Raw genomic sequence first — 15,061 nt, 5'->3', positions numbered from 1 at the left:
GCAAATATATATTCATGTGAAGAAAAGCCAGGCTGACATGCTGAAGAGCTGACACTCACAAAGGTCAGCAACTGTAACGTGCAAAGTGACGCCCCAAGGCAGAAAGCTGTAAAGGATAACTCGTGGCCACCCATGTGTGCCTCCAAGCCTGCACAGTCACTCGCTGCAACCTGGATGGTTGAGCTCAAGCAAGGGATGAATAAAGAGCTAGGGGTCCAGCAGAGGGGGCAAACATATCCAAGTGGGCCCTGTTCTGCCCCCACATGAAGGTGATTGAAGGTGTAACTAATAGTGGCCGTGTGACTCTCCTACCTTCGTATCCAAGCAGTGGAGCAGACCGGACCGGCAGGAGCTCAGAGTAGATGGATTCAAACATAGACTCAATGATATGATGAACCAACGTGGGTTTATTTGACCCAAGAACAGTGACAAGCGATAACACGATACTGTAATAGCCTTGGTAGTAGTGGTATTAAAGGGGTATTCCCACCTCACATACTCATCAGTCTTTACTGCTGTAAAATCTTCTTTCTTCCTAGTTTCTTGCATCATTTGGTGGGCGGGATTTCACATGCAACCTGCCGTTTAGCTCCTCCCCTAAATTTGTGTGTAGCTCCGCCCACCCATATTGGACTATGAAGTACAGGCAGCAGCAACTCCATTCTGTGTTACATATAGAGACTGCCTGTCTCTGCCATAATGAACACAATTGAATTAGCTAGCCTGATAACTGGGAGAAAAGAAGAAATGAAAGCAGCTCCTCTCCCCTACCTGAAAGCAGGAAGCTAGGTCACGTGGTGTAGACACAGGAATAGCTAGAAACACAGGCTCGCTCCCTGCACTTAGCCCCTCCTCCCTCCCCCCTCAGAGCAGCAGATACATCACTTGACTGATGAGCAGCTAAGTCAGGGCTGTGGCCACAAAGAATTGAATAAAGTAAGATAGTGGACAAACAAAGCAGCTTTTCTGAAGCAATGTTTTTAGGAAAAGTCTTACATTCACATTAACAAGCAGTATAGATAGGATCCTTGTGATGGGACAACCCCTTTAAATGCAGTCCTGTTGGTGTCTTTCCTGAGGCTAACTGCTGGACAAAAACTGATGCCTTCACAAGCCCAAGTATTAGCAAGTGCTGTCACACAGCTATGAAAAACTAAAATGGCTGCAGGGAGTGACATGGACCATGGATTTGCCTAAAACCACGCCCAGAGAGAAAAAACTTTATTAACAAGAACAAGGGAGTGCAGCATGCAAATTCTGGTCAGCAGATGACCGCAACAAAATGCATAGAAATAACATGAAAGGGAAATAGTAATACAGGACATTTAACTAAGAAGTATGTGGAGCGCAATGTTTCCACAGGTGAAATTAACATGCTGTCAAAAAGGCAGCTGTTCTGCACCATTTTTTTCCCGCAATGTGTGGATGGGATCAACCTGAATCTTGTTCACTTTGCTGGAACTGTAAAATGCAGCACTTTTTTTTTTTTCTGCTACTTTTCCACAGAAGGTAAAACGCTACTATTTTGGGGAATTGCTATTGCTTTAATCATTTTTTATTCAAATTCTTATCAGAGGCAAAACAGTGAAAAAATTGCGTCTTGGCACTTTTGACTTTTTTTTTCCCGCTACGGCGTTTACTGTACAGGAGAAATATTTTTATAGATTTAGTAGAGCGGACGTTTTCGGACACAGGGATACTTAAAATCTATGTGTTTCACAGTATTTAACTACTTTTATATGGGTGATTTGAATTAAATGGTTTTTTTTTTTTGCATTTATTAGACTCCCTAGGGGTCTTGAACCCCAGGGGTCTGATCACTAATGCAATACATTACAATGCTGATACATTGCAAAGAATCGTCATTTCTCTTGCAGGCTGCTCTATGCAGTGCAGACAGGCCGGGGAGCCTTTACAAGGCTCCCCGGCTGTCATTCTAACGTGACGTCGGCCCTGGAGGATGCTCCAGGCGCCGGCGATCACCGGCAAAATGGCGGCGCCCATGCGCCTCCGGGAAAATGGTGCCTTAGTTAGCATTCACTGAGGCACCGGAGCAGACACCCAGCAGCTATGGTGGCCGCCCGACTCCCGCTGTGGGAAAAACTGATGCGTTGCCGCCGAGATTATTCCCACAGCGCTTTTTTGCTGCGGCTTGCTACATGGGGTCTTAGCCTTATAGTGTGATGCATAGTATATTGAGATAAGGATTAGGCCCAACAGTGAGACGCAGCTAAAAAATCCTGTGGAAAAAAATAGCGGTGAATCACAATGTATTTTTTCCACAGTGTTTTTCATTGAGCATTTGATGCATTTTCCCTGCACTTTCTTCCGATTGCACAGCTGAAAGTAACAGGCCATGTTTTTGAAGCGCACACGTTTTAGAGTTTTACGGCTGTTCCACATCTTTTTTTCCTGCAATGTGTGGATGAGGTAAATTTAATTAAATTTTATTCAATTTGATGGTTCTGTAAAACATTTTTTTTTCTGTAGTAGACAAAGATGTTGTATTTCTGCAATGTGGGGTTTCAGTTATTTATGGCCTACCTTGAAACATGGGGAGAACATACAAACTCCATGCAGATGTCCTTAGCTGGATTTGAGCCCAGTGAAGTAAGATATCAGTGCTAACCACTAAAGTGCTCGGTTCACATCTGTGTCCGGGACTCCGTTCTGCAGGTTTACGTTTCCTGCACAAAACAGGGCAGGAGACTGAAACCTGCCGGCATCTTTCAAACCCATTTATTTGAATGGGTTTGAAAAGTGTCCAGCCGTAAGCGTTTTATGCTCTCCGCAGCTAAACCGGTTTTTTTAAACTGGACACAGAGTTGGACATGCAGTACTCGGCATGACAGGTTTGCGTCTTCTGCATGCAGAAGACCGAAACCTGATAACGGAGTCCAGACACTGGTGTGAACCCAGCGTAAGCCAACATGTTAACTATGTTATGAAATGCTGAGCATTATTGCACATTATTCATTGCCCAGTAACGCTCAGACTTGGAACCCTAAATTTCATGCATGACCTGACCGCTCCTCATGTGTTATTAACTTGTATTCATGTGTTTCTCCTCTTTATAGTTCAATTTGATAGCTGATTTTTTTGCTGCTAATGGATCCAAAAAACTTATCTTTTTTTACCAAGAAGTTTCTCAGGTATGGATTGTCTGTACATTTTAATTTTCATATTATATAAGTCTCAGTACCTCATAGTTCACATGTAACATTTGTAAACCTCATTTTATTTTATAGCCAAGTAAGGCAAGCATTCCAATGTGGGCAGAAGGAGCAAATCTGAATGCATCCTATACACATGTGCAGAAGAAGCTTTTTATTACCATGGGCTCCAAAGAGGTACAGATCCTTTACTTCACACTATAAATATTTTAGTGGATGATGCAGAAATGTAAGCATCTGAACAGTATACCACAGATCTACTGGTAGAATATTATCACTGGTGTAACTATAGGGGTTGCAGATATGACATAAGCCAGAAGGGCAAACAGGTCATCCTCACCACACTAAGACCAGGTTCACATGGAGTATTTTGGTTTGTAATGTGGAACGTAGACGCTGCGGGATCTTTTGTGGGCCGTATACGCTCCCATTGTTTTCAATGGGAGCCAGTACCGTATACACAGCGCTATTTTGCGGCTGTGATTTTGCGGCGGCCGCAAAATAGCGCCGCGTATACGGTACCGGCTCCCATTGAAAACAATGGGAGCGTATACGGCCCGCAAAAGATCCCGCGGCGTCTACGTTCCACATTACGAACCAAAATACTCCATGTGAACCCGGCCTAATGCTGATTATAAGAGTCTGTCTCTAGAACCCAACATACCGTATCAACCCTGCAGATAGATACATTAGGGTCACCTAAATCATATGGTGTGAATTGGTGGCTCCATTACTGAGATATTTCTGCTTTTGTCAAAATGCAAATTAACTATTTGCTGTTGCTCCAAAGAGGTAAGCAGCTATACCTTTATTGTGCCAAAGAGCTCTTTTGCATGACAATATCTTAGCAACAGAGACGGCCATTCACAAGGGTATGATATGCTGGATTGATAGGTTGGGTTCTGATGAAAGAGTCCCTTTAAAGAACAGCTGTCATCAAATATAAAATGTTAATTTATCCACACATAATATGATCCCTAGTAGGTTATAGCACAGGGGTCAGCAATCTCCTGCACTTGTGCCGAGGTAGTCACTTTGGGCATATTTACTCGGCACTGGGGTCTCTAAAGTTAGAAACACTGCTCCAGGAATGCATAACGAAATACATAGTAATAATCCATAGACAGATGAGTAGATGGCAATCCTAGCTCAAGGTACATATGAAGCCCCACATTTCTAAGGGCCCCTTCACACGGCGTAAGCGCTCGGCTCATTCCGAGCCGTACACACGAGCGCTTCTAAATACTTCCCATTCACTTCAATGGGAGCGCTCGTAAAGCCGTGTGAAGGGGCCCTAACAATTTATTACCAATAGAGATGAGCGAACAGTGTTCTATCGAACACATGTTCGATCGGATATCAGGGTGTTCGCCATGTTCGAATCGAATCGAACACCACGTGGTAAAGTGCGCCAAAATTCGATTCCCCTCCCACCTTCCCTGGCGCCTTTTTTGCACCAATAACAGCGCAGGGGAGGTGGGACAGGAACTACGACACCGGGGGCATTGAAAAAAATTGGAAAAAGTCATTGGCTGCCGAAATCAGGTGACCTCCATTTTAGACGAATAGTGGATTTCAAATCCGGGTCATATGAGAATGTGAACTTTGTGACTATGAGACAGGGATAGCTGTACAGGCAGGGATAGCTAGGGATAACCTTTATTTAGGGGGGAATGTTATTAAAAATAACTTTTTGGGGCTCTATCGGGTGTGTAATTGTGATTTTTGTGAGATAAACTTTTTCCCATAGGGATGCATTGGCCAGCGCTGATTGGCCGAATTCCGTACTCTGGCCAATCAGTGCTGGCCAATGCATTCTATTAGCTTGATGAAGCAGAGTGTGCACAAGGGTTCAAGCGCACCCTCGGCTCTGATGTAGCAGAGCCGAGGCTGCACAAGGGTTCAAGCGCACCCTCGGCTCTGATGTAGGAGAGCCGAGGGTGCACTTGAACCCTTGTGCACCCTCAGCTCTGCTACATCAGAGCCGAGGGTGCGCTTGAACCCTTGTGCACACTACTTCATCAAGCTAATAGAATGCATTGGCCAGCGCTGATTGGCCAATGTATTCTATTAGCCTGATGAAGTAGAGCTGAATGTGTGTGCTAAGCACACACATTCAGCTCTACTTCATCGGGCTAATAGAATGCATTGGCCAGCGCTGATTGGCCAGAGTACGGAACTCGACCAATCAGCGCTGGCTCTGCTGGAGGAGGCGGAGTCTAAGATCGCTCCACACCAGTCTCCATTCAGGTCCGACCTTAGACTCCGCCTCCTCCAGCAGAGCCAGCGCTGATTGGCCGAATTCCGTACTCTGGCCAATCAGCACTGGCTAATGCATTGTATTGGCGTGATGAAGCAGTGCTGAATGTGTGTGCTTAGCACACACATTCAGCTCTACTTCATCGGGCTAATAGAATGCATTGGCCAATCAGCGCTGGCCAATGCATTCTATTAGCGTGAACTGAGTTTGCACAGGGGTTCTAGTGCACCCTCGGCTCTGCTACATCAGATTGCTACATCTGATGTAGCAGTGCCGAGTGTGCATCAGATGTGTAGTTGAGCAAAACTGACTCAGCACTGCTAAGTCTGCATTCGCATAGGAATGCATTGGCCAGCCTTCGGCCAATCAGCGCTGGCTCTGCCGGAGGAGGCGGAGTCTAAGGTCGGACCTGAATGGAGACTGGTGTGGAGCGATCTTAGACTCCGCCTCCTCCAGCAGAGCCAGCGCTGATTGGTCGAGTTCCGTACTCTGGCCAATCAGCACTGGCCAATGCATTTCTATGGGGAAAAGTTAGCTTGCGAAAATCGCAAACTGACAGGGATTTCCATGAAATAAAGTGACTTTTATGCCCCCAGACATGCTTCCCCTGCTGTCCCAGTGTCATTCCAGGGTGTTGGTATCATTTCCTGGGGTGTCATAGTGGACTTGGTGACCCTCCAGACACGAATTTGGGTTTCCCCCTTAACGAGTTTATGTTCCCCATAGACTATAATGGGGTTCGAAACCCATTCGAACACTCGAACAGTGAGCGGCTGTTCGAATCGAATTTCGAACCTCGAACATTTTAGTGTTCGCTCATCTCTAATTACCAACTCCCAATATTCTACAATTTGATACGTCATATGGTAGGAGACCAGAATTCTATGTAATCCAACTGATCAATAATAGCTAGGGAAAAAACACAGGGCGTTACATCATTACTATCTGTAATACCCTATGTGTATTCTGCAAATTTAGCACAGGACTTGTTCACCTGAATTTATGCTCTAAACTGCTAGCTGAATTCCCTTTGTCATCGTGATACATAAGAGGAGGAAACATACAGAAGGGTTTCCCGCATTGATATGTACTTGATAATGGAAGATTATAAAGATAATCTGTTTTCCCTTAGCCCAAACAGCAGCACAAGATGGGGTATTCCTGCCCCTGTGTGCTGTTAGGACAGGTGGAACTTTTAATTAGCTAACAGTTTTTCCCCCTATAAGAGGCCAGAGCGACCTCCTCCCCCCCTGTGTTAGTCAAAAAGTATAAAAGGCAATATAACAATACAAACATTACCATAAACAATGGGAGGGAGCCTTGTGCTGCTGTTTGGGCTAAGGGAAAACAGATTATCTTTATAATCTTCCATTCCCCCTACGCCAAACAGCAGCACAAGATGGGGATCTAGCAAGTAAAATCCCAACTAGGGTGGGAGATCTTGGCAAGCAGATGCCAAGACAGAATGTCCGAAGGCTGTGGCCTCTGAGCTGCGCCAGTCCAATCTGCAGTGTCTGGCGAACATCAGATGAAAACTCCAGGAAGCAGCGAAACATATCTGCTCTAAGGAGAGCGAGCGTCTCTCTGACCGGGAAGTTGGTCCAATTCCGGTACTGGTAGGTCTTGAGCGCGAAGAGAGCAAGCGATGGCCTCCCTGATCCATCTTGACAGGGTGGCTTTAACACCTTTGTTACGGCCGTAGGTATTGATGAGCAGGTTCTTCGAAAGGAAGCTGTACAATCCAAATATATGCGCAGATATATGCGACCCTAGGACAAAATCCCTGGATGAACCCAAGTTGAACCCTATCAGGGAAAAAGGTAATGAATGGCTCCGAGGCAGCCAAAGCTTGTAATTCTCCAATCCTTTTGGCAGAGGTAATTGCCAACAAGAAGGTTACCTTGTAGGAGAGATATCTCCAGTCCACTTCTGTTAAGAGTTCAAACGGGGGAGAACAAAGCCCCTGAAGAACCGCAGCCAAGTCCCATTGCGGGACAGGAGGCTGCATCTGAGGGCGGAGCCTAGAGGCCCCTTTAAGGAATTACTTTAATAGAGGATCTTGTTATAACCAGGTCCCTAGAAGAGCGGAAAGTGCAACTGGGATTGAACCCAGGATACTGTGGATTCAGGCATACAAGTCTGTAACCCTACAGCTTGAGCCACTAGGGCTTCTATTTCTAAGTAAGACCTCTTATGAAAACTGGGAGAGGGAACCTTACCAGAAATCTGCATGTACTCCTTCACCCAGGAGATGACAACAATAAATGAAGGGCTCCTAGCTGGAGGACCCCGTACTGACAGCAGTGCAGACATGCATAACCTTAGAACAAATTGCCTTAGAGCATCCACCATCATGTGAGCAATAAGCAAATATGCACCTAATAAGTAATGATAGTACATAGGTATATGAACCCTTCTTTTAGGTTCACAGCATATAGTCCCCGCTTAGGAATTAAATGCACATTGAAAAACCGCAAGAAATACAAAAATTTGGTTGGATATTACCATAATGGCGGTGAATCGACTTCGATATTGTGAAGTTGACAGAGTGCCCATAGCAAATAGAAATTAGTGCTTTTAGTCTCTGCAGTGAACACAGAGGGAAAGCTGAAAGAGGACACGGCTTACCTTACTGCAGGGCAGTAAATGAACTGCAGCTGAAAAAGTCAGTAACCTGCAGTATAAACCTAGATCTTTCACTCAGAAAGAAGGGAAAGAGAAGAAAGGATCTAAGACACCTTATTCTAAACCATAGAGGAGGCCACAGCCTCCTCCACCTGTCCAGTCGCACAGGACAGAAAAAAACACAGGGGGGAGGAGGTCGCTCTGGCCTCTTATAGGGGGAAAAACTGTTAGCTAATTAAAAGTTCCACCTGTCCTAACAGCACACAGGGGCAGGAATACCCCATCTTGTGCTGCTGTTTGGCGTAGGGGGAAAGGTAAGTATCCAGGGCCGCTTTAACCATAGTACTCAGGGAGAAGTAAGTTTTTTTTATTTATTTAAAAAAAAATTTTATGTGTGTATCCGCCCCTGGGTCTCCGATCATTATAATCAGGGCCGGTTTTAGGCAAAATGGGGCCCTGGGCAAGACTGCGAGTGGGGCCCTAAATTCTAAAATACCGTACCAATGTCACTATTCAGTAATTGAATACACATAAAATCATTTTAAACTAGATTTTTAATTATATTAAATAAATTCAGTGTAATATAAATGACACATTATTAATAGAACTTTTTAATTCTGCATCTTAATGGCTGGATTCATATAGATGCGTAAAAGAAAAAATCTTTATTTTGGACAGCCTTTTTAGGCTAAGGGCTCGTTCACACGGGCACGGGGGGTGGGGGGGGCATTATGGCACAGAATCCATGTCATGATCCACCCCCTCACAATGGTGGTCTATGGAGACCACTAGCAATCTTTTTTCTGTGAGCGGAAAAAAGAAGCGAGCTGCCCTTTCTTCAGGCGGATTCCGTGGCTCATTGAGCCCATTCATTTTGGGCCTTTTTCGGAGCGGGAAGCCTCGACTGACAGTCACGCCAGGCGTATTTTGGTCCCAAATCAGGATCAAAATACGCTATTCCGCGCCCCTGTGAACTAAGCCTAAGGCCCTGCATAGTGTCCTGCAGTACTTTTCACATATAAAGTCTGGCTCTGGAAATCGCTATGTGTCCGCAGCGTGTATTTTCCTGTACTGTGGGGTTGGTATTCACTAGAATCCCATCACATACACAGTGACTGCTGCGCTTTTTCTGTGGCTTTTCCGCTGCCTACGCCACATCTGCATTTGGGTTTCCCTTTGGGGAGTCTGCTTGGGCACCCCATGAACGCAAACCTATACGCATTACAAAGCGGTTACCTAAGAAAACCACACGGACCCCGTAGACTATAAAAGTGCTGCTTGCAGGACTTTTCTCTCCACATGTTATTCATGCGGAAACTGAGTGGAAACCACACGGTCCCCTATGGGGTCCGTGGGTTTCCCTGGTAACCGCTTTTTAATGCATATAGGTTTCCATTCAGGGGTCCCCAAGTGGACTGCCTGAGCGAAATACTCTACGCAGATGTTAACGGGAACTTTTAGAGGTTTTCATAACACCTTAAAGAGGACTTTTCACCATTTGGGGCACATGCGGTTTTATATACCGCTAGAAAGCTGACAGTGCGCTGAATTCCTCCTCCCTCTCCTCACAGTATTCGTCCATAGACGAGTACGGGGGGGCATGGCGTCCCTCCCTGCTTTCACAGTAGAGTGCTATAGGCTCTGCTGTGAGGAATGGCTATACTGACTGACTGTCAGAAATGCCCTTCTGATGGAGAAGAGCTATGGTATCGGCTTTCTAGAGGTATATAAAACCGCATGTGCCCCAAGTGATGAAAGGTCGTCTTTAAACATGGATCACTATAACCTCTCAGACCCCCACAGATCAGGAAAATGCTGAATGGAATGGTAGTCGTGCAACATGCACCCTGCTACATTCATTTCAATGGAAATGTTAGCTATGTTTGGCGCACCTATTGAATCAAATAGAGATGGGTGCATGTTCCACGACTACCATTCCATTCAGCATTTTCCTCGTCAGTGAAGTTCCATGTGGTCATTCCCCCAACTGATCTCATAACTAAGAACACTTTAATTTTTATTAAAAACACTTGGCTGCAGATTCAGGTTGACAATAATGGCTGTATATGCTTTCTAAGGGTAATAGATACCTTTTATATTCTTTTTTTCACTGTTGGTGCTGCAGAGCACCTGCTTCTCTCTCAGTACTACTGGCTCCTCCTCACGTCAGGATGCTATCCACTGCATTCTGACATTTACCTAGCCCAGCAGGAGTCAGGACCCTAGCCCCTGTTATCAGCAGACAGTGTGCACTGATGTAATTAAGTAATCTGTCTGCACCCCGCGCCCCCTGCTGATCTGGAGGCTGGAGTGGAGGAGGGGCTTCTACAGTCTCTTGCTCGTAACATCACACACAGTAGCTGAGCTCATATAGAGCCCTCCCTGCTTGCACGGTCTCTGCGCAGCTACAAATGACTGCACAGTCCAGCGGCCGCTGCACACTCAGTGACCTGAGAGTAAGAACAGGGGACAGACAGTGAAATATTAGGCAGCACAGCACAGGGGGACCCTTAAGCTGCGGCGGCAGTTTGCCCCCCCCCCCCCCCCCCTAACGCCAGCCCTGATTATACTCTGGTCTGAAAAGAACCCAGATTATAATAATTGTTCATGGGTGGTCAACAAGGGGCATAATACTGTGTACAGGGGCCACTATGGGGCATAGTACTGTGCACATAATACTGGTTTGTTGGGGGGGAGGGGATTTTGGGGGTGGTCGATCGGGGTCAGGATGGTGGTGGAGGGGCCATGTCAAATGTTTGCTTTGGGGCCTAGCCAATCCTAGTTACGCCACTGCCCCAAGTGCATCTTTAAATTAATAACTTCCCTTTAAATAGTGCCTCTTATTAGTAATACAACAGGTGTTTCCTAATTTAAAAGGGCAAAAAAATAAATAAATAGTGGGGTTCCAATACCTTGTACCCCCAGCATCATCTGTTTGAATGAACTGTGGCCATAGTGGCCATGTAATGTAACTACAGTTTCATCTTAAAAACGTCTATGTGACAAGACTGTAATTACATCACAAGGTCACTATACACAGACAGCCATGTGATATAAACAGGCACCATAGCCCCTTCATACTGCTGGTCAGTGGGGAATCGCTTATCTCTTATTGATGATAGAACATCAATAAAAATGAAGTGGAAAACTCCTTAAGGCTGGGGCTGCACGTAACGTAAATGCCGTGGTGTGGCTGGTCATGGTGTAAATACCGTGGAAAAAAATGCAGAACTTTACAGATCCTACAAAGTGGATGAGATTCTACTGAATCTACTCTCAGTCCCATTGTGTGAAATGACGTTCTTTGTTATGGATCTGTCTGTATTTGAACCCAACAAATTGTACAGTGCTGAGGAATATGTTGGCGCTATATAAATAAAATTTATTATTATTATTATTACCTCTTCTCCTCTACTCTATGCACAGGGTCCATACATAGGATGCCTGCATCTAGGTTCAGGAGGCGCAATGCTATGATGACATTGGGCCCGCCTGTGCCGAGAGCAGAGGTGCTGTCTGTTCTCGGTGTCATGTAAGCGGCAAGACAATACAGGCCTGCGGTTTACAAGTCAGTTAGTTGCAGGAATGGTTTTAAAGGGGTTGTTCCATCTCAAGGATTCTATCTATACTGGTAGTTTATGTAAATTGAAGATTTTTCCTAAATTATATTGCTTTAGAAATTTTGCTTTCTTACGCTGGGTTCACACCTGCGTCTGGGGTCTCCGTTCTGTGGTTTCCGTCTTCTGCATGCCAGAAGACGGAAACCACAGACCGGGTCCGGCCGTGAGCGTTTTGCGCTCTCCGCCGCGAAACCGGATTTTTTTATCCGGACACAGAGTACTGCATGTCCGACTCTGTGTCCGGATTATAAAACCCGGTTTCGCGGCGGAGAGCGCAAAACGCTCACCGTCGCGCACGGCCGGACAGCTTTCTCACCCATTCAAATGAATGGGTGAGAAAGTCTCCTGCAGGTTTCCGTATCCTGCCTGTGTTTTAGGCAGGAAACGGAAACCTAAGTACGGAGACCGGGCCGCAGATGTGAACGAGCCCTTAGCCTGCTATGTGTCCTTATTCCTCCCATTGTTTATGTTTTTGTTAATGTGGACTTGTTTCCCACCTAGTGAATAATTTTGGTACTACATGTGCAGTATAACATGGGGGAGATTACTCAAGCAAAATGCACCAGAAATCTGTCTAACCTGCTTCACACTACATTTATAATTATTATAGGCACTTTTATGCCTTGCAAGAAAAAGAATGCCAGAAAATGTTATAATATAATACTAGACAGTCTAACCATATGCCAGATTTTTCAAACCATATCATTCACGTTGATAAATTTGTCTAAAACTTTTAGTAAATCTATTACTTATGAAATATTAGTAAATTTGCTCCACTGGGTAATATTACATTATAAGAATGTAACAGTTTCTGGTTTTCATTATTATTGATTACTTAGTATATATACAGTAGATTACTGGTCTCCTATCATGTGAAATATCTAATTGTAGACCATTGGGAGGTGGAGATAAACTGTTATAACTGTGGGGCTCAATATGTGCCTTCATCTTGTACCAATTGCATCAATTGTATTTTTATTCTTGGCTTTCTCTTTTTGTGTCTTTTGTTCTATTTAAACCTTTTTATTGTATTTTTTTTATTTGAACCTCATCTTCCAAGGGCAAAAGTGGCAGTTGGTCAGCATATGGTCAAGGAGGGATTCTGTGGCGGTCGTCTTTGGCAAAAAAGGGGGCATGATTTCTCTGTGGGGTACACTGACCATGAATGGGAATGATGGAAAGCTTGTATACATAGACTTGTTGTGAACAAGTCTTCATAGTGGTCAGTGCCCAGATAAAGAAAAGAGAAATGAAATGTAAATGCTGTTAAAATGTATGGCTGATAGTTGAGAGAAGTTATACAGAACGTCTCTAGCTCAGCTTTTGCATGAGAGCCCATGAGCCTTTAGTTATGTCACTACATATAATAGATGCACAGTTTATACAGTAAGTATAGTAAGTTACGTACATAAGTTGTAGAGAGAGGGCTCTGACAGCAATCAGCACATAAAGGGTGTGCTACAATAGGGACACTGGGACACTTAGTGCAGACTGATAGGCTAATATAGGTAGACTATGAAAAAAAATCTCTATTAACCATTTTACTGACAATTAATACCCATATACTCTCTTTGTAGCTGTTTTCACTACTTTTCTGACTCCCCCAAACGTCCTCAATGAAATAACACAATATAATTACATTATTTCATTTTGAAGAATGATGGACACCACGATGAAAAGCTACAGCACTCTTTATTGTCAATGGGCTGCTTCTACACTTTCCTAATATGGTTTTCTTATTCTACATTGCTCCATTTTTCACGAAAATCTGCATTTTATTCTTATGCAAATTAGCTGAAAAGGGCTTTAAAGGGGGATTCTGCTCCTACTGAGCTTGACTCTCCAATCTAGATAACTACCCAGCTCATTCCCCCACTGCTTGATTGGTCAATCCTACTTTGTCATACTTAGAAGTGAAGAGCAGTTATTTGGAGTGGGAATTGAAGCCCTGGCAGGACAGGAAACCCCCTAAATCCCTTTTAAGATAATTTACGTAAGAATAAAATACTGATTTTCATGAAAATGGAGCTGCAATGCAGAATAAGAAAGGCATCTTTGGAGCATGTAGAAGAGGCAGCTCTACAAGGTACTGTCATTACTTTGATAATGATTTTCCTGCTGACAGACTCCCTTTCGCCCCTACGCGCAGCAGGACATACATGTGACGTACACGTACAGCAGGCTTCGATACATAGCAAATAGCAATTGCTATAGGTTGCAATACAGTAATATTACAGTCTCTGGCACAGGTGATCTAAAGATCACAGGCTCAAGCCTCCTGGGATAAAAAAATAAAATAATAGTTTTTAAAAAAATATAAAAAATACCCTAATTTTAAATTACCCCCATTTCCCTACATCGCATATAAATATAAGAAAATAAAATTAAACCTAAACACATTAGGCATCGCTAAGTCTAAAAATGCACAAACTATTAAAATATAAAAACATTTTTTCCAAACACTGTGTAAACACTATGGCAGGAAAAAAAGAAATTTGGCTTCTTTTTTTTGCCGATTTTTGTCTTCCTAAAAAAAAAAATACAATAGAAAGTGATCAAAGCATCATACATTGGTATCAATAAAAACTACATATTGTCCCGCAAAAAGACACCTTACTAGAGATGAGCAAACCGTGAAATGTTCGAAGTTCGAAATTTGATTCGAGTAGGCACTCAATACTCGACTGTTTGATGGAATATCGAACCCCATTATAGTCTATGGGGAAAAATACTCGTTAAGGGGGAAACCACTATTCGACTCAAGAGGGTCACCAAGTCCACTATGACACCCCAGGAAATGATGCCAACACCCTGGAATGCAACTGGGACAGCAGGGGAAGCATGTCTGGGGGCCTCTAACATGCCCAAGTCACTGTATTACGTAGGGATCCCTGTCAGCTTGCGATATGCGGGAGCTGACTTTTTCCCATAGGAATGCATTGACCAGCGTTGATTGGCCGAATGCCTTACAGAGTACAGCATTCGGCCAATTAATGCTGGTTCTGCCGGAGGCTCGTCTGTGAGGAGGAAGAGTCTAAGATAAGTCCACAGCAGTCTCCATTCTGGTCCGATCTCAGATGTAGCAGTGTTGAGCGCACACTGTGCTCTGCTACACCCTCAGATGCAGCAGAGCTGACTGTGTGCTGAACCCTGCTACATCTCAGATGTAGCAGAACTGGCTGTGACAGGAATATAAGACCTGATGTAACAGCAGAATAGTGACTGCAACTCTGGATGTGACTGGAGTATATGACTTGATGTAACAGTGATAGAGCCCCAAAGAGCTGTGTGAGTAACATTCCCACCTAAATAAAGGTAATCTCTAGCTAACCCTGCCAGTACATCTATCCCTGTCTCACAGTCACATAGTTCACAGTCTCATA

General features: G+C 44.3%; 1 protein-coding gene across 1 annotated transcript in view; it reads left to right on the top strand.

Moving 5' to 3' along the window:
* The window catches only part of LOC142200556 (dynein axonemal heavy chain 5-like), a 384,102-nt gene that overhangs the window by 21,375 nt on the left and 347,666 nt on the right, over positions 1-15,061 (top strand). The window contains exons 4-5 of the mRNA XM_075270991.1: positions 3,078-3,152; positions 3,249-3,350. Coding sequence (XP_075127092.1) covers positions 3,078-3,152; positions 3,249-3,350 — 177 coding nt within the window. The remainder of the gene's footprint in view (positions 1-3,077; positions 3,153-3,248; positions 3,351-15,061) is intronic.

Source organism: Leptodactylus fuscus, chromosome 4 (genome assembly GCF_031893055.1).
Source record: "Leptodactylus fuscus isolate aLepFus1 chromosome 4, aLepFus1.hap2, whole genome shotgun sequence".
Taxonomy (NCBI): domain Eukaryota; kingdom Metazoa; phylum Chordata; class Amphibia; order Anura; family Leptodactylidae; genus Leptodactylus; species Leptodactylus fuscus.
The sequence above is the reverse complement of the archived record's forward strand: the minus strand, read 5'-3'. Positions and strand labels throughout refer to the sequence as shown.